The sequence below is a fragment of the Dipteris shenzhenensis genome, chromosome 8, assembly GCF_047967505.1.
Source record: "Dipteris shenzhenensis isolate YYH24624 ecotype China chromosome 8, Dip_SZ_1.0, whole genome shotgun sequence".
Lineage (NCBI taxonomy): Eukaryota > Viridiplantae > Streptophyta > Polypodiopsida > Gleicheniales > Dipteridaceae > Dipteris > Dipteris shenzhenensis.
In genome coordinates, this window is record NC_141603.1 from 3063219 (window position 1) to 3082880 (window position 19662).

General features: G+C 45.6%; 1 protein-coding gene across 5 annotated transcripts in view; it reads right to left on the minus strand.

Moving 5' to 3' along the window:
* Positions 1–19199, minus strand: part of LOC147898967 (uncharacterized) — a 31164-nt gene extending 11965 nt beyond the window's left edge. Inside the window, exons 1-6 of one of the 5 annotated variants that reach the window (XM_087378519.1) lie at positions 19073–19199; positions 18361–18787; positions 18093–18224; positions 17557–17865; positions 17348–17461; positions 16933–17041 (exon numbers count right to left, since the gene is read on the minus strand). In XM_087378519.1, coding sequence (XP_087234645.1) covers positions 16933–17041; positions 17348–17461; positions 17557–17865; positions 18093–18224; positions 18361–18522 — 826 coding nt within the window. In that variant the 5' untranslated portion in view covers positions 18523–18787; positions 19073–19199. Of the gene's footprint in view, positions 1–16932; positions 17042–17347; positions 17462–17556; positions 17866–18092; positions 18225–18360 lie in introns of all 5 variants that reach the window. The other 4 variants (XM_087378520.1, XM_087378521.1, XM_087378516.1 and 1 more) reach the window with 4 other exon arrangements.
* Positions 19200–19662: the final 463 nt, after the last annotated feature.

The window sequence follows — 19662 nt, forward strand, 5'->3', positions numbered from 1 at the left end:
GTTTTGCACTTCAAAGTTTTGTATTCCATGTTGGGAACTTCCTTAAGGAGTTTTAAGTCTTTCAGCTCTCCCCTTGGTATATTTCTTATTTCGGTAATACAATGCCTATATTACAAAGTAACCAGCGTTGGGACTGACTGCTAGAATCACTATAGCATAGAAGGAAGAACTTTGTCCAGTACAAGTGATCTCTCCTCAAACACTAAGGAATTTCCAACAAAATATCCTTGTAGATCCTCCAAATAGAGCCAGGAGGAAATCAGAAAATGATCCCTATAGCGTAGAAGGAAGAACTTTGTCCAGTATAAGTGATCTCTCCTCAAACACTAAGGGATTTCCAACAAAATATCCTTGTAAATCCTCCAAATAGAGCCAGGAGGAAATCAGAAAATGATCCCTATAGCGTAGAAGGAAGAACTTTGTCCAGTACAAGTGATCTCTCCTCAAACACTAAGGAATTTCCAACAAAATATCCTTGTAGATCCTCCAAATAGAGCCACGAGGAAATTAGAAAATGATAGATGAGCCACCTAGCCAAGGGTGTCCCTTCTCTTGTCCCCAAGTGCCTCCAGACCATCAGCAAGAGGTTAGGAGGCTGAGCCCGACTATCCCTAGTCGGGGACTGAAACCTCGCTCAGATAATTACTGCAAATATTCTCTCTTATGCTCTCTCTCACTCCCTCTCTCTACATATGCACTAGGGCCCAGGATAAAACGTTGGGCTCGACCCCCCCCCAAGGTTTTTATTCATGAAGAGAGAAAGCTGTTACAAAAGTTCAGCGTAGAGTTGCTTGCTACAAAAATTCAACGTGAATCCATATTACAAGAGCTTCAAGCTCATTTCAAATTGGCAACATGCCACTTGTCTAAAATCTAGACTAAGTCCTATTACATGCCACTAAGGGCAACTTTGGAGTTTTTGAAGCACTTGGTCACGCGAACCGCCTCCTAGATGCTTGTTAGGCTCCCGTAGCGCTTAGGAAAATGACTCTTCCTAGTACGTGCAACAATTAATTAAAGCGCATCACCATGGCATCCATTAATCGCTTTGCATGCAAATAACACACTGTGGACTAATTCTAGTCACGGTGGGCGTCCCCACTGAACACATGATCACACATAAAAAATATAAAAATATATATTTATTCTCTGGTTGATCGAAGTCAACGCTCTTGATCATAGGCTTTGACCAAGGGTCGAGGCACCTTAATTATAGTCAAGTCTCTCCAACCAAAGTTGGCACAACTCTCCAACCGAAGTTGAAACATCTTGGTTAACCGTAGTTAACCCTCTTGGCGCATGCCAAGTCTCGTTGACCGAAGTCAACACTCTTTGACCGTCGTCAGCTCTCTGGTTAACCGCAGTTAACCCTCTTGGTAATAAACCAAGTCTCCCCGACCAAAGTCAGGCTTACTTGACCAGAGTCAAGTATCTTTGACCGTAGTCAATTCTTTGACCATTAAAAGAACTCTTTGACCATAATTAACACATATTAAAACTCTTTAATTATGATAAGATAAATGGTCAACTGTACTTTGACTTAGGATATTTACATTGTGGTGACATCCCCTCGGCTTCTATTCAGTTGAACTCAACTGAAAAGCTTTCTTGTAAACATCCAAAAGCTGTGGATGATCGGACAACATGTCTTCATCCATCCACTTGGCATCCAATGCCGTATAATTCTTAAATTTTACAAGATACCTGTAAAACTCCTTGCCTTGAGCGCCTTTGCGTACAGTATGGTACACAATCTGTTCTGGCTAAAGGACCTCATCCAGCTCATCTACTTCTGGTGGATCCTCTGATATTAGCTCTGTAGTCTCTGGCCCCTGGAATTTCTTTAGAAGACTCACATGGAATGCATTGTGAATCCTCCAATGCTCTGGCAATGCCAACCTATATGCAACTTCATTTATTCTTTCTGTAACCCTGAAAGGGCCATAGTACCTGAAAGATAACTTTGCATACACTTTCCGTTTGCCTTTAAACTTGCGGAGCCTAGCTTTCTCAAACTTCAAAAGTACCCAATCCCCTTCCTTGAGATTTAACTATCTCCTATGCTTATCTGCAGCTCTTTTATGCTTCTCTTGAGACCTTTCAATTGCTGTCCTTGGACTTGGCTGTAAGCTGTCTGGAGGTCTCTCACAAACTGATCAGCTGCAAATATTTCATCCTTGGTCCTCAGGATAGGTGGCAGAATCACCTTCCCATAAATGACCTCAAAGGGGGCTTTCCCTGTAGAGCTGTGTATTGTATTATTGTAAGCAAACTCTACCAATGGTAGGTACTTTTCCCAGTCTGAACCTTGGTCACCCACGTAGCATTTTAGCATATCCAATGCTGTAGAATTTGCTACTTCACTTTGACCATCTGTCTGGGGATGGAAACAAGAAGAAAAATTCAGATTCGTCCCCATATTATCAAATAAAGCTCTCCAGAATAGACTCGTCATTCTGGGATCTCGATCACTGACAATGGACTTAGGCATACCATGGTACTTAAAGATCTGCACCATGCAAAGCTTAGCTGATCTGCCTTTATAGTTTTGCGAACTGGAATGAAATGAGCTTGCTTGTTGAATCTATCAATGATAGTCCAAATCCCATCATTCCTTGACTTTGATCTTGGCAAATCAAAAATAAAGTCCATTGCAATACTTTCCCACGGTGCCTGAGGCACGGGAAGAGGCATAAGTAGGCCAGGTGCCTTTCGTCTATCATACTTCACTTTCTGACACGTAAGGCATTCAGTAACAAACTGATGTATATCTTTCCGCATCCCTGGCCAAAAGAAATACCTCTCTAGTGGTTGAGTTGTTACTCTAATTCCTCTAAGTCCAGCATAAGGAGGTGCATGGCATTCCTCCAAAATATTTTTCCTCATCTCTTGGGTGATGCATAGGCAAGTCAGAAAACACAGCTGCAATAGCAATTCTTGAATCTTTCTGATGAGTAAAACTGAAGACAAGGCAAAATCTTGCACATGCCCCTCTTTGCCGCACCCTGAAGCATTTACCCTCTTTCTTGAAAGTTTCAACATGTTCAGGGGTAAACTGTGCTCTTCCCTTATAGGGCTTTTGCACCTGGTTTCCCCTCGGCTTCTGAGGCTGAAATCCCCTCTTCTGAGCCTTGGGAAACTCTCTTGTTTCAAACTTGGGGGTCGGTGGCTTTTTATCCCCCGGTAACCCTGCTTGTAGTGAAGGCACACCAGTAGGATCCTACATGTACATGAGACTAGCCACATTGGCTGAATGCATGAGATCTGATATTTCTTTAATATCTTTGGTGTTCACTTGGGCTTGTATCTTTGGAGTGAGTCTTGCCCTGTACTTCCTGAGTTGAGTCTTGTCAGAAATATTCTTGAAAGGCGAAACCTACAAGTATGCGTCCCAAAATTTTTGGTTGTAAAACTCTATTGTATCTTGTGCTTCCACATGAATGCTCTCCCAACCCAGAAGGACATGATCCCGAAACTGTTTGGGAATAAGCTGTTTATAGAAAGCTTTCTTGAAGTCCTTCCATTTCCTGGGGGCTACATAGTTGGCTGTTTTAGCTATCCACCATGCACTGGCTGTACCACTCAAGTGTAAACCAACCATACGAAGCTTTGAGGACTCACTGAACTTTTCCAGGCTAAAGGCAGCATCAAACTGCCTTATGAACTGCATAGCCTTTTCAGCTTGGCCATACTGGCCATTGTAAGTGGCAAATCTTACCGATTTCCCACCATCCTTGAATTCTTTAGTCTCTGCCTTCCTGCTGGACTTCTTCTTCTTCTTTGACTCTGAAGATCCCGAAGAAGGAGGTGATGTCGAGGATGAAGAGGTAGAGCTAGAAGATGAAGATGAACTAGATGAACTGTGATGATGCTTCGCCTTCTTCTTCTTGGGAAGAGGACCTACACTTTTCCTCTTTTTGCTCACCACCACTTCTTCCTGATCTGCTCCAGAGGGAGGCTTCTCTGGCTTTCCCTCAAAAAGAGGTTGTACCATCCTGCAAAACAAGGGATCGCTTGTTGCCTCTCCCAACTGAGTAATCAACTCTTTGTAGGCATTCTCTTTGTTTGTCTGTAAAGCTTCAGTCTGCTGTACCTGGTTAGACTCTGCCATTCCCTCATGGGATGATTGGGCATGTTGCTGTGAAGCCATCTCTGCAACTTGTCTGAGATCTGCAACTCTCTCACACACACTGTGTAAGCAACCGATGCACTCAGCCTTTGCTTTTCAGAAAGAAAGTACCTCAACAAGAGGGTGTCTTGCATTCACAACTTGTGCCAGTAATGGGCTGTCAATTCAAAGCATAAACCCACAAAGTTGCCAAAGCATCAACAACTGTACTGCCCCTTTTGTGGCTGCTGCAAAAAGCACTCAGAATGCATCTGATTCATCTTTCCAGTGCACAAAGGCATACATTTTATCTTTTCTGCAAATCTCTGATTTCTCTGCTTTTCTGCTTCTTTTCTGACAGTAAAAGTCTGGCAGATAGGTGAAAATTGATGGCTAGAACTGTCTTTTTTTTTTTTGGGGGGGGGGACAGTAACTAGATGAAGTAACCGGCTGGTTACTCTAACCAGACTGAATGGTTCTGGTCTGGTTAGTCTGCAACTGGACTAACTGGACTGGTCACAATCTGGTTACAGTGACCAAACTAGTTTGATTGGGTCAAGTTAGCTAGACCTTTGACCAGGGTTAACTAACCAAAGTTACACTAACCACTCGTTTGCCACATCAGCCTGCAACGTGTCTTGCCACGTCGTTTGCTGAGCTGTCTGCCACGTGTCAGTGCCACGTCATCATATGCACATCCATGCCACCTGGCTGCCACGTCAGCTCGCACGTGTGGACGCCTGTCTGTTGACTGCCTCTGCCACGTGTGTGCCACGTCAGCTGGTGCCTTGCCTGCCACGTCACCTTGGCTGCCACGCTGGCTGCCACATCAGCCAAAGCCTAAGGTTCAAACCTTGGCTGGCTCACTGACATCGCACGTCACGCCGGCGCCCTTCTTCTTCAGCAACGCCTATGCAGAGTGCCCCGCCCGCGCCTCGGTGACCGTCGCTCTGAGCCTGCACATGAGCGGTGCTTTACAATTAACCTTCACGCCTCTTTTTGCAACCCACGCTACAACGCCTACGTCGCCTGCAAAGAGCTCCATGGCCAAGCCTTGGGTTGCCTGCACGTCAAGCTGTCTGTCGTGGAAGCGCTCCGTTAGCGTTCGACTCTCAGAGCCCTTGCGCTACTTCAAGCATGAAGACCTCTCCATAGCTTCACCCGTGCACCCTTGTCAGGCCGGCTGCCTTTGGCATTTGTGATTTTATCACACGCGTTCGTCAATCATTTACAGCCAGAGAGTCCCTTGTAGCAATTTGAGGGACGTCAAAAACTGCACATCTCCCGCACCTACGTTGGGCATTAGAGCTAGCCTATTTGCTCACGAATTCTTTGATCGAGGTCGCCATAGGAGGCAATCCTTGCCTTAGCTCTGATACCAATGAAACCTCGCTCAGATAATTACTGCAAATATTCTCTCTCATGCTCTCTCTCACTCCCTCTCTCTACAGATGCACTAGGGCCCAGGACAAAACGTCGGAAGCGCTCCGTTAGCGTTCGACTCTCAGAGCCCTTGCGCTACTTCAAGCATGAAGACCTCTCCATAGCTTCACCCGTGCACCCTTGTCAGGCCGGCTGCCTTTGGCATTTGTGATTTTATCACACGCGTTCGTCAATCATTTACAGCCAGAGAGTCCCTTGTAGCAATTTGAGGGACGTCAAAAACTGCACATCTCCCGCACCTACGTTGGGCATTAGAGCTAGCCTATTTGCTCACGAATTCTTTGATCGAGGTCGCCATAGGAGGCAATCCTTGCCTTAGCTCTGATACCAATGAAACCTCGCTCAGATAATTACTGCAAATATTCTCTCTCATGCTCTCTCTCACTCCCTCTCTCTACAGATGCACTAGGGCCCAGGACAAAACGTCGGGCTGGACCCCCCCGAAGGTTTTTAATCATGAAGAGAGAAAGCTATTACAAAAGTTCAGCGTAGAGCTGCTTGCTACAAAAATCCAACGTGAATCCATATTACAAGAGCTTCAAGCTCATTTCAAATCGGCAACATGCCACTTGTCTTAAATCTAGACCAAGTCCTATTACATGCCACTAAGGGCAACTCTGGAGTCTTCGAAGCACTTGGTCGCGCGAACCGCCTCCTAGATGCTTGTTAGGCTCCCATAGTGCTTAGGAAAATAACTCTTCCTAGTACTTGCAACAATTAATTAAAGCACACCACCATGGCACCCATTAATTGTTAGCGCTTTGCATGCAAATAACACATTGTGGACTAATTCTAGTCATGGTGGGCGTCCCCACTAAACACATGAGCATACATAACAAATATAAAAATATATATTTATTCTCTGGTTGACCTAAGTCAACGCTCTTGATCATAATTAAGGGGGTCGAGGCACCTTAATTATAGTCAAGTCTCTCCAACCGAAGTTGGCACAGCTCTCCAACCGTAGTTAACCCTCTTGGCGCATGCCAAGTCTCGTTGACCGAAGTCAACACTCTCTGACCGTCGTCAACTCTATGGTTCTCTGATTAACCGCAATTAACTCTCTTGGTAATAAACCAAGTCTCCTCGACCAAAGTCAGGCTTACTTGACCAGAGTCAAGTATCTTTGACCGTAGTCAATTCTTTGACCATAATTAACACATATGAAAACTCTTTAATTATGATCAGATAAATGGTCAACTGTACTTTGACTTAGGATATTTACATTGTGGTGATAGGGACTGCAACCAACTTAGCTGCAAACCCCACGGATCACCCCTTCGGAGGGGTTTGGACTAGACTGGGCAAGAAAGCTAGCAGGAGACAGGACCGCAGGAGACAACAAACGAGGATGGGACCTCATCCAGAGGCCTTCCTAGAAGGAGTGCAACTGGAAGTGCCACACTCGGAGCATGTGGTTTCCCCAGAGGGGGACGAGTTCTACGATCTTTCACCAGAGGTGGTGTCTCAGGATACATGGCAAGTTCCGTTGGCACCTGTGCCTGCCAAGAGATCGGCTTGCTTCCCCACCCTTTGACTCCTCTCCGTCGCCCCCGCTCCCTCCCTACCAACTGGGATCACCCTTGCCACCTAATCTCCTTCTAGACCTCACCACCCCCTCGCCCCCCTACCTCTCAATCTCCATCAGCTCAAGCTCCCATGCCCCGTCCCCCCCCCTCTCCTCCCTTTCAGATCTCTCTGCTAAGCCTTCCTCCTCTTCAGGTCTTGGCCTGTATATCTTTCCCAAGATTTACTCCTCTGTTTCAGCCGCCAAAATGCTGCCTAGACCAGTCACACCCATGAGAGTTTTGGTGCCAAGGACCTAGAACTGTATTGAGGTAATGACAGAGTAACATGTCGACTTGGAGATCTTAGTACTGATTTTGTAGCCCGTGACGGGGAGCACCATTGGAAGTATTGGGTTGCTCCACTCGCCCGTTTGGGGGCTTCAAATTTGCAGCCACAAGAGACGAGGGGTTTCTCTTTGACCTTATGCTTAAGGTTTAGATGGCAGGAGCTGTGTCTAACACAGAGCTGTGTCTAACACAGAGCTGTGTCTAACACATGGCCACAATGCCACCTTCTAGATTGCTTTTCCAAAAGATAGACGCAGTTGTGGTTGTGCAGTGGTAGTGATCCATTTAGACAGGAGCGAGAAGCTTAGCCAAGTGTTCCATTGGCCCCTAGGGCCTAAATCATTGTACAAATAGGATGGGATCCTTGACCTCTTTCCAGATGTCTTGGGGCCTCAAGGTGGGTTTGGAGACAACGATGCCTCTTGTGCTGTGTCACACAGATCTGGACTACTTCCCCTCTAAGTCTGCAGCAAAGTCCAATTGATCAGAAGTGGCCATGCAAGCTTCCTCTAATTGGAAGGCCTTGTTTACCGCCTCTCCATTCTCTCCATGCATTGCACTCTAGTGAGTTGGAAGATGCATGGTTTCCACAATCAAGCACGCTAGCAGCCGCACCACTTGATCTTCCAGCAAAAGTTGTACGGAGCCCTTGTTGGCCGATCAATGTATATTCCCATGCTCTAGGAGCACATGTTTCAGTTGTGGACATTTACAAATGGTTCATGTCTCGTTCTAGGAAGGGGCGCGATATTTGGTATCGCCAATGGGACGTAGTAGGGGGGTTTGCATTTTTTTAGTAAGGCTCTCTGGAGTGATATGATCGGGGTGAGCTCATAATAGGACATATAAAAATGAGGATGGGTGATAGAGAACGTGTATGCACCCACTTCCGCAAAGAGCACTTTTTTGGGAAGGCAACTCACAAAATCTTCCACACATAGATTCTTGGATTATTGGAGGTGACTTACAACAACTTGGAGTTCGAGGAGGATAAAGCTTGGGAAGGTTTCCTCTCACGACATGCCTTCCTCAAAGTGGGGTACATGGGAGAAATTCATCTCCACTGTTAAGGGTTGGGACCCTGGATGAGCTCTCCACGGTACCAGGAAGTCTCAAAATCTCTTATAGGCAGCGTTGGCACAATGGGTTCTTGTAGAGACTAGAAAAATTCTGCCTAGGCGATTGGGTCATGCACAAGAGGGGTTCAGCCATCCGGAACGATGATGTCGGACCACTGGTATGTAGGAACAAAGTGGAGACAGGTTGTGAACATAAGTGAGCAAGAGTGCACACACAAGAAAGCTCCAATAGAAATGTTCAAATGAAACAATACAAGTACTTGGTATATATAGTACCCAAGTACTACTGGTCAACCATAGGGTTGACTTTATGCCTACAACACCATATCTTTGTAATCTCTTACAAATCCCTCCTCAAAGATATGGCTGAAAGTACCCTGGAAATATCTCAGGTGTACCCTGCAGTACCTAAAGTACCATGGTTGCACAAATTCATCTAGATGGATATGCAACCTATGGGAGTACATGAAAACAATGTCATTGTGAATCACTTCACAACCCCCCTTGACATTGTGAGAATGTCTCAGATCCCCAAACCATGTCGATGTCGTAAGAAAAGATCTGTTGACAGGGCTTTGGTGAAGATATCCGCCACATTGTCTTCAGATGGACAATAGATGAGATCAATGAAGCCATCAGAAATACGATCCCATACATGATGATAATGATTTTCAATGTGTTTCACGCGAGCATGAGAGTACCATGGACATATCTGAGAACCCTCTTTGCTGCATTCCAATGTGTGATCGTGGGACAATGCATGAACTGGCTCAAAATCCCTGTGGCGTAGGCAATATCAATATCAGGCCGTGTGGAGCGTAGATATATCAAACTGCCAACCAACTGCCTGTACGAAGTGCCATCAAACTTTTCAGCAGCATCATGCTTACTCAGCTTGAGTCCCTTTTCCAATGGATTAGCCATAGGCTTACAGTTCTCCATTTTAAATTTCTGCAACAACCCCTTCGAATACTTTGTCTGTGACATAGAAATCCCATCATGGGTCTGCCAAAACTCAATGCCAAGACTATAGTGCAATAGGCCCAAATCTATCATGTCAAAGTTGTGACATAAAGCAGATTGCACTGCTGTAATTTGCTGCAAATCACTGCCAGTGAGTATGATGTCATCCACATATAGTACCAACATGACCAATTCTGATTTTTGCTGCAGAACATACAGATTTGGCTCTGTATGAGTATTGACGAAGCCCTGGGACAGCAAAAACTGATGTATCTTCTGATACCACGCACGAGGTGCTTGCTTCAGCCCATATAGAGCCTTCCTGAGCTTGCATACCTTGTGCTCTTGTCCCTTCACCTCAAAACCTTGGGGCTGATGTACATAGACCTCCTCTTTAAGATCTCCATTGAGGAAAGAAGTCTTGACATCCATCTGGTACACTGACCAACCATAAAACGCAGCAAGAGAGATGATAGAACGAATGGTGGTCATCTTGGCCACTAGAGCAAAAGTCTCCTCATAATCTATCCGCTCCTCTTGTGCATACCCCTTGGCAACCAAACGGGCTTTGTATTTCTCAACTGTGCCATCTAAATGGTATTTCACCTTATAAATCCATTTCGTGCCAACCACATTTTTCTCAATGGGCGCATCAACCAAGTCCCATGTGGCATTCTTCTCAATGGATTTAATCTCAGCTTCCATAGCTTTCTGCCATGCCGGATTATGCTGAGCATCCTTGAAGCTCTAAGGCTCATTTTCAGCTTCCATCACTGAGGTCATCAAAGCAAAATTGACCTTTTTCTGATTTTTCTGAGTGTTGGCCCTAGTTTTCCCCAAAGTAGGCTGATCCTTAGCATCTTGAATGGTCAACCTTGCCCAACGTGGAATAGATTTCTCTGTTGTACCACTCGGGGCTGCATCAACATCTTTAGTGGCCTCACGACGTTGATAATGCCTCCAAACATGAGGCTGTCTATTCTCACTAATTGGCTGCAAATCTGAAACATTTGAGGAAGAGCCATCCTCAACATGTGGATTTGAGGGAGAGCCATTCTCAACATGTGGCAAGCCATCTGAACTATGAGAAATAGAAGGGGAAGCATCAAGAGACTCCGTCTCATCATCCTCAAACTGGATGATGTCCAAAGAGGTGTCATCGTATGGTGGCAAGTCTACACTAGCGGGCTGCATGCACTCATTCTCAACAAAGAGAACATCTATGCTGATTATTACCTTCCTGGTAGCGGGATTATAAAGCCTAAATCTCCTGCTTTCAGTGCTATATCCCATGAAAATGCATTTGACACTCTTGTCATCAAGCTTTGTTCGATGTGCATCTCGAACCAAAGCATATGCCATTGAGCCAAAAATTCTGAAATGACTAACCTTTGGCTTAAAGCCATACAAAGCCTCAAATGGAGTCACATTAACCAAAGCTTTGGTAGGGCATCCGTTCTGAATATAAGTGGCTGTCACAACTGCTTCTCCCCACAAAGCCTTTGAGACTCTCTTGAATTTCAGCATGCATCTCGTCATTTCCATGAGAGTACGATTCTTCCTCTCAGAGATTGGATTATGCTGTGGTGTGTAAGGGCATGTCAAGTGATGCTTAATCCCATGTTGCTTCAAAAATCCCTGGAATGCATGTGACATGTACTCTCCCCCTCTATTGGAGTTGAGTGTTCCAATTCTAGAATTGGTTTGGTTCTCAGCCATAGCTTTGAACTCCTGAAACCAATAGAACACCTTAGATTTTTCCTTCATGAGAAAAAGCCATGTGAACCTGGAGAAGTCATCTATAAAGGTCACAAAGTACCTTGCTCCTCTATGCATGGGAATAGTCATGGAGCCACATACATCATTGTGCACTATCTGCAACACTCTGGTTGCCTTGACCCAATTCTTGCCTTGTTTACTGAATGGCAAGCGATGCAATTTGCCAAGTGCACACCCCTCACACACTTCATTTGCTGGTTGCTGTAATCTTGGCATTCCCTGAGTCATATTATTGTTGTACAAGTAGGACAATGCCCTATGATGGACATGTCCAAACCTGGCATGCCATAAATCAGCCTAGGAAGTGTTCAGCCAATACCTTCTGATCATAAGGCTGAGCATCAAGCTTGTATAAGCCTTTGTCATATGTGCCTGTTGCTACAACCTCATACCCTTTCTTTGGATCCTCGATCTTGCATTGGTTATCCTGAAATTCGACCAACATATGTTGATCATGGGCAATGTTTGAAACTGAAATCAGATTTTGCCTCAACTCTGGAACATACCAAACATCTCGGATATACTTAACTTTCCCATTATCACGCTGAATGGGAATGTGCCCAACTCCGATGATGTCTTGAGAAGCATCATTGGCACATGTAACCTGTCTGCCATGAACAGGTGTGATGCTCTCAAACCACTCCTGGCAAGGAGTCATGTGCTTAGTAGCACCACTGTCGATATACCATGTATCACTTGCAACAAGGGAAGCATCTCCTGATTGATTTTCAGCATTCAAATCCCCCCTGGCATCCATCTTCTCATTAAATGCAGCAAACACAAAATCTCTATCACCTTGGACAAGATGAGCTTCACCATGTGCATCTGAAGCACGAGTTTCAGTTGGGGCAACAAAATTACTGCTAGAGCTGTCCCTTTGCCTGTTCTTTTCATTGGCAATTCTTTTCGGACGCTCTGCGATGTAATGCCCTGGCTTCTTGCAATAATTGCATTTGCCCTTTTTCTTATTTTTGCTTGAACTGCTTGCATTCCCCTCCTTGGGCTGAGTTGTATGGCTGTGTTTTATCGCAAACTTTTTCTGAAATTTGCCCTTTCCACCCATGGCAAGCACCTGCTTACCCTGACGAGAGGCTTTGGCAAAATTTGAGCATCTCTCCTCTTCCTGCAACAAAAGCTCAACTAACTCATCGAACGAGAGTGGGGCTGCCCTGAGAACAATGGTCAATGAAGTGACGAATGTGCCATATGAGGGCGCTAAGCTATTGAGAGTAATAGAGACGAGCTTCTTGTCTTCTATTTCCTCATCACAATACTTGCAAGCTAATCACATAGATCAGTGATCCTGGCAATATGATCAGTGATTGGCAAACATGTATCTCGAGATCTTTGAGTTGATTTGTCAAGGCAATGGCCCTTGCCTCATTCTTAACATGATACATGTTTGCCAATCTTTCCCATGCTGCCTTTGCATTCTTGCACGAATTGATAGTCGTCATAATGTGCCTCTTCACATTTGTGGCAATCAAAAGCATCGCTTGGGCACTGTGGCAGTCAAACTTCTTCTGCTCCTCCGTCAATGCTATGCATGTAGCCTGACCCGAAGAAGTTGTGCTAGATGTAGATGAGCCTGCTAGCCTCACCTCATCCCCACTAACAATATCCCACAAGCCCTTACCAACCAAGATGTTCTTAAGCATGAATGACCACAAGGCATAATTTGGTCCATCTAGTTTGTCACCCTCGGACAAATTGCCAAAACTGTCTGAAAGAGTCGACTTGATGCAAAATGGGATACCCACAAGCTACAAATGTACCTGCAAAAAGAACTGCAAGTCCCAAAAGTGCAACTGGCTGCAAATGTGCCTGCAAATCCCAAACTAATATTGGCTGCAAATGCAAAGTACGATTGGCTGCTCTGAAATCCCACTGACTGCACAATGCAATCATGGAAGTGCAACTTGGCCCGAACCACTTGCAAAACAGTCCACTGATTGTGTGGGCAAGCCGGAGATGACAAAGGAGCTGTTTGGAGCTAAATGAAGCTGTCGGGAGTACTTCTGAACACAACACATGTGTAGAGGAGAGCCTGGAGCTGCTGGAACACACCCGGGAGAGGTTGAAGCTAAAAAGAGTCCAGATCTGAGCAAAAATGCTGAAAACTGGTCGAATTGCCTTCTAACAAGTCGTACGGACTTGAAATCAGGTTCTGACAAGTCGTACGGACTCGTGGCACTGTCGTGCAACTGTACGGACGGGCCCGTATGGACTGTACAGAAAAAAACTTTTTCCCTTCCCCCCGCTTGAAATGCTGCGGGACAGATTTGTTTGTATGTGAGCAGCTCCGAAATTTCAAAAAATGTCAAAATCGAACCTCAAAAGGTCAAAAAACAGCCGCTGGACTGTTGGAGCTACCTCAAACGAAAGCTGGAGAGCTGAATGTGAGAACCAGGAATGCGCACTAGAGCACCAAGCTTGCAGGAGTCTGGAAGCAAGCACGGGAATGGGCTCTAGAGACGGAAGCGCTCTGATACCAAATGTAGGAACAAAGTGGAGACAGGTTGTGAACACAAGTGAGCAAGAGTGCACACACAAGATTTTTCTGGGAGTTATATCCCATGGAAGTTGCTAGTAATTGTTGCAGTAAAGGTAGGAGTCCGGCTACTACCCGAAGAGGGGGGCTTCCGCATTCATATAGTAGTACTACATCAGCCTTTAACTGTATGAGATTTGCATGTACTGAGAGACAGAACACATTCTTCTCGTCTTTATCCATATGCTGCCAAAGATCTCAAAGAGTCTTGGTGCTTATTGGTCTAGTCCAATCAAGACCAGATACTGCATGTTACATTTTGATTTGCAAGTGTTTCCAGAGTATGCGTATTCTTCCTTCAAGGTGATCCTCTTGCTGGAGGACTGCAACAAGCTCTTGTTATGATGTAGTGATGCCTTGTAGCAAAAGATCTTGTGTTGACCCCTCCGCAACATCATCAACTTGACCCAGCAGTTGAATTTCCAACTTGGAAATTATTGCTTTTTGATCTCCAATAGAAATGTTCAAATGAAACAATACAAGTACTTGGTATATATAGTACCCAAGTACTACTAGTCAATCATAGGGCTGACTTTCTGCCTACAATACCATATCTTTGTAATCTCTTACATGGTTATTACATTGCGTTTGGAACAGCCATGGCACGGACTCCCGGAGAAACGAGTGAATATTCCTGATGCATTGTTCCACAAGCAGGAGGTTCCACAAGCAGGAGGTCTAACAAGCCATCATATAGATTTGGCATATTGAGGTCGTCCCCCCATAGGATGGGTGGGCCAATTGGAGGCCGATGCCATTTAGTACTAGCCTCTCAATGGCTAGCGAACAAGTCCAAGCGTTAGATTGACCGATGCAGATCCAATGCACAGAATACTCCTACAACTCCTCCGGAGCAAGGTGTGTGTAGTGGGGAGATAGGATGACACAATAGTTCTTCCAGACCATGGGCTCTAGGTCTATAGGGTCCCACCTCGCGCGGTTGATGTCAAATGCAATTGGACCCGTAGGATATCTAGGGGATAGCTACCTCCTTTTACCACAACTATTTTAGGTAGAGAAGAAGACCCTAGATTTGGGCCCACAACCCCTTTGTGGTCACCCCAAGCATTATGGCACATTTAGAGGCCTCCTTCATGGATGAGGAGCTCTTGGTATCCCTCAAGGTTCTCGTGCAAAAAATGCATGAGAGAGGATGGTTTGTCCCCAATTTTCTTTCCCTAATTTTGAGAGCACATTAGCTATCCCCTGTGCTTAGGATTTTATGAGATTTTTGGCTTGGGGCTGCTCCCTATTGGAATATGGGCCAACCCCCTTGTGGTGTGTAAATGGTGAAAGGGTCTTAAGGGCCTTCGCCCTTCATGACACATGTAAATTTGGGACTTTAGTCCCATAAGCGAAATGTTGGCTTGTGAGGCCCTTGAATATAATAGCCTTGAAGACCCTCCAAAGTCATCCCTCATGGGACTTTTTGGGGGGCTAAGGAAGCTACAGCCTGGCTATGGGATGAGTTTGGGACCTCGCACCCGAGGCTGCCACATGGCTCCATCTGTGGAGCCAACATGGTATCAGAGCAGTTCTCATGGACAAACTGTGCAACATCTCAGTGGTTGTTACGCAGTTGGCACGTGGCGGCTGTCTCTCTAGCCCCCGCCTCGGGATGTGGCAACCCATGGTGGCAGATTGTTCGATGACGGCCTCTATGCGCTGTGCGGAGCTGTCATTATCTGCATAGCGGGTGGTAAAAGTGTGACTCGCCATGAAGGGCCATGAATCGTGGCGGATTTAAGTGTGGCTTCTAAAGGCAGCGGCCACTCTACACTGGCAGCTATCTTTCCTTGTTTGGTAGGCATGGACTTTAAGGCACTTTGGGGCAGCTTTGGTTTGCTGATCCCATGCAGTTTGTCCACATCACATTGGTTGTTGTACTCGCCTCTGGTTTGGTCAATCACTATTTAGGTGCTTGGCCCACGGGGGGTGTTGGAATATGGGCAAACCCCCTTGTGGTGTGTAAATGGTGAAAGGGTCTTAAGGGCCTTCGCACTTCATGACGAGTGTAAATTCGGGACTTTAGTCCCATAAGCAAAATGTGGGCTTGTGAGGCCCTTGAATATAATAACCTTGAAAACCCTCTAGAGTCATCCCTCTCGGGACTTTTTGAGGGGCATTGGAGGCTACAGCCTGGCTATGGAACGGGTTTGGGACTCCATCTGCGGTCCCCCAGTGGTGTGAGACTAGATTTTCCTAATCCCCAAAAGGTGGGAACTAGTTGACATTTGCCAATGGCGCCCCATCACATTATTGGACACAACCTACAAGAGCTTAGCCAAGGACTTGCACTTGAGGCTCTGTCCACACCTCCTCAACATCATCCTAGACATCTCGATAAGTTTTGTTTAGGAGAGGAGCAGTGTGAATGACACCTTCATTTTTGGGAGGCCATGGATCAAGCACGAGAGAAGGCCCAGCCTCTTGCTATTCTCCTTCTGGATTTCGAAAAGGCACACATGACAAATTGGACTAGGCTTTCCTAGAGGGTACCATGGAGAGGCTGGGTTTTTCTGACACTATTCCATTGTGCCTGACTGATATGTGCGCAATGGCCCAACATGTACCTCTCTTGATCATGGACCTTTGGGTGCTAGATTAAGTGTTAGCGCTTGACTCCTGTCTCACTGCAGCCTGGGCCGGATGAGGCCTGTGTAGAGGTGCCACCACACCCTCATCAAGCTCCACATCAATGGTGACCACTTCCAATTAGGGGGGCCATGTGGAGATCCCATCAATGAGACTGTTGCCACTGACCCAAGATGCGAGAGTGTTCCTTAGAAGCCCCTGCTGAAGCAAGAGCTTCCAAGTCTCTGTGCCTAGAGTGAATCCTCTAACTATGAGCTTGCCCAAGAGGGCTCTGCTTTGCATCTTCGGATCAATAATAGCGGGAGAGAGAAGAAACCCTCCTTTGTGTGATGTGACATCAACACCTGGCAGGATCTGCCTACTCCTGAAATGCGTGCTTATCTGCAACAATCTAGCTATCATGGTAATATAAGCTGATCTATGTTATCAACACAGAGACAGAACTAAAGATGGATGGGTTCAACCAGGTCCGTTTTGTTTTCTCGCCAAAGAATGTAGTGCCAAAAAACTTCTAGAAAAGTGTAACATTATTAATTAACAAGCACATAAATATCATACCTGGTGCTGGCTTTTCAAATGAAGTAGAAAAGAGGTGGAGTGGTGGGTGCAATTTGAAATAAGCAGCAACCTTGGCTCTTATTTGCTTTGCCTGCCACAACAAAACACCCTGGATATAACTCAGTACCAGTACGGATCTCACATCAGGGAAATACTCTGATGCAGCAGGTTAAGACTCAATAAATTTCAAATATTAGCAATTATGCTTGATCCATTTTAAAAGAGACATATAATTCGGTGAATTCTTATGTCACCAGTCAAAGGGAATAACTAACTTTTACGATCGGAATTTTTCTCTGCAGCTAGTACACTAGATTGATCCCACAACCACACAAACACATCAACACATCCTAACCATAGGCAACAATATTGATACTATTACAAATGTATTGAACTCATGACCATAAAGAGTTACATTTGACATCACTGAGTCGCTTGAATTTGGCCTTCTTCCAGATGATGGAGAAAACAACTGTAGTTGTGGATGCTTCCTAGAATACCCTGAAACTCTTTTCCTCAACGACTTAATCTGTTACAGCATGTCAGGTCAGGTTTAAGCTTCTCGATAGTATTGTTAAATTTCTCTCAATGTCAAAGCTGTCTCAAGCTGCAAAATGTGTTCACCTTGGGAGGTGGCAATTTAAGATTTCTGAAGGGAGGAATCCACTTCAAAGGAGGTGGATTTCCAGGGCTGCGGCAAGACCGCCATAGGGGCTCAGGATGGGTAATGGCAGGCACATGTCGTCTGCCACCAGTCATCCTCCACTCTGCGCGACAATCTGAAAGCTTGAATACACGGATTCTTGGTCTCCATTCTGGATGTATGTCTTTGCACTGAGGCTCAACGGTCTTTATAGACGACCTCCACTCACCGGCACTCCAGGACCCACTCCCAGGATCAATGTACCGAATTGATGACTTCCACTGGTTTTGCTGATATATGTGACCCAAAACGAAACTGTTTAGCACCATAACTTAATTAAAAGAACTTAATGTGAGGCAAGATTTCATTCTTCTGCACTACGAATATGATCATTGTCTCCGATCACATTTGTGCTCTCTTCGATCAGACAATGCCAGGAGACCTTATTAGGAACCCTGTAGTATTCAGGAGGGTCTTCCTACTTCTCGGGGTAAGATGCATTGCAAACGATCCTTACCTCTCCTGAAGCCACTGGAGCTGCATCTCTTCCAAGATGAGAATCACCACCTCCTAGAACCTTTGCCCGTGATGAACGCCAGTCTTTCTCATAGCCGTAGCCAGGATCGATATATTTGCTTGAAGATCGCCACTATTATCATATCATCATAGTATTAGCCATATCTACTTGTCGTAAACCAAGGAACAAGAAAATTTTACAATCAAACTTCCGATTATGAAGAGAAATGGTTTCTACCCAACCTTCCTATTATATCAAGCTGCATTACCAGTGGCTCTGGACTTTTGAAACCTTCCCGAGGCTCTGTTAATCCAGCGGTTCCGCTAATAGGAGAGTTGTCAAAACCCAGGCTGCTGTGAGGCCTCGCGTTACTAGATTGTGCTCCTTCTATGTACCAATCGTTTGTCTTTCCAGCGGCCTCGCCCATCATATGCAATCTATAGCAAACGCTGTTCACGAGCAACAGACTTCTCCTGATTCTGAGTTCTTCTCGAGGCAGGCCATAAGGTCCTTCAAATGTAGTTGCATGTTTTGGCCTAGAGCGTAGCACAGTGTTGCGTCCAGACAGTACAGTAAATAGCGCTATGAAGCTCCAAGATCAGTGAGAGCAGGACCTGCTGAGGCGTTTTCCAAATACCATGGTATCGAGACTGCTTCCATAATGTGAGCGCGGATGAATGGGAGCGTGGCATGCCCTGAAAACTGATGAATCAGTGAACAATGAAAAGATCATCCAAATGAGAGGACTAGCATGTTTGATACAGAGCAAAGTTTTTTCGTGATTGAAGGCCCAGCTAACGGCACTGATTTATTTGCAACGACGAAGCAACGATTGCGGCATAATTCATGCATGGGCAGGGGCGCCCTTGCTCAAGTGACACAACAGGTGATTAGGCACAGCGTACGTGAATTAGATGCATGTAACAAGAGCGCCCAATCATGGACGGCGAGCGATGCAGCGGGAATCCATTGGTGGTCACCTCGTGACGCACGGATCATGGGCGATTCATCGCGCAGCAGGATTCCATTCGATTTCGTCACGCACGGATCATCGCAAGTTCTCTCCAAACGTCGCAATCGCTGCCCAAAACGTTGCAAATGCCACCTTTTGTCCCCCCCGTAAAACCATTCAGCTCTTTACGTCAATGGTTTTTGTTCTTGGCCTGCCTGCCCACTTAAGGCTATTTCACTACCACAAGGGGAAAATGTGCATTTTTTGGTTTCGAAAATTGCAAAATCCGTGATTGGTTCATTGTTTCCTGTACCCTGCGTGGGTGGTTGTGATTGATACACGTTTTTCAGTCCATGTCTATTGTGGTGATGCACTCCCATAATCCCACATTCATGCAAGGCCTCTATTGGTTTGCCTTTTCATGTTCTAACTAGTTGGTGCTCCTCTGCTCTGCTGTTGCCAAGCCTTCAGCAGCTCCCCGGCTTCTCCGTTCCTTCATTTGCGCCTTTTCCACTCATTCATCTCCGCCTTTGTGAGAAAGGCTTGTCTTCCTTCGGCCTTTCACCTACGAAGAGGTTGTTGATCTAGGACTTGGTTTCAATGTGAGGGAAGATTATT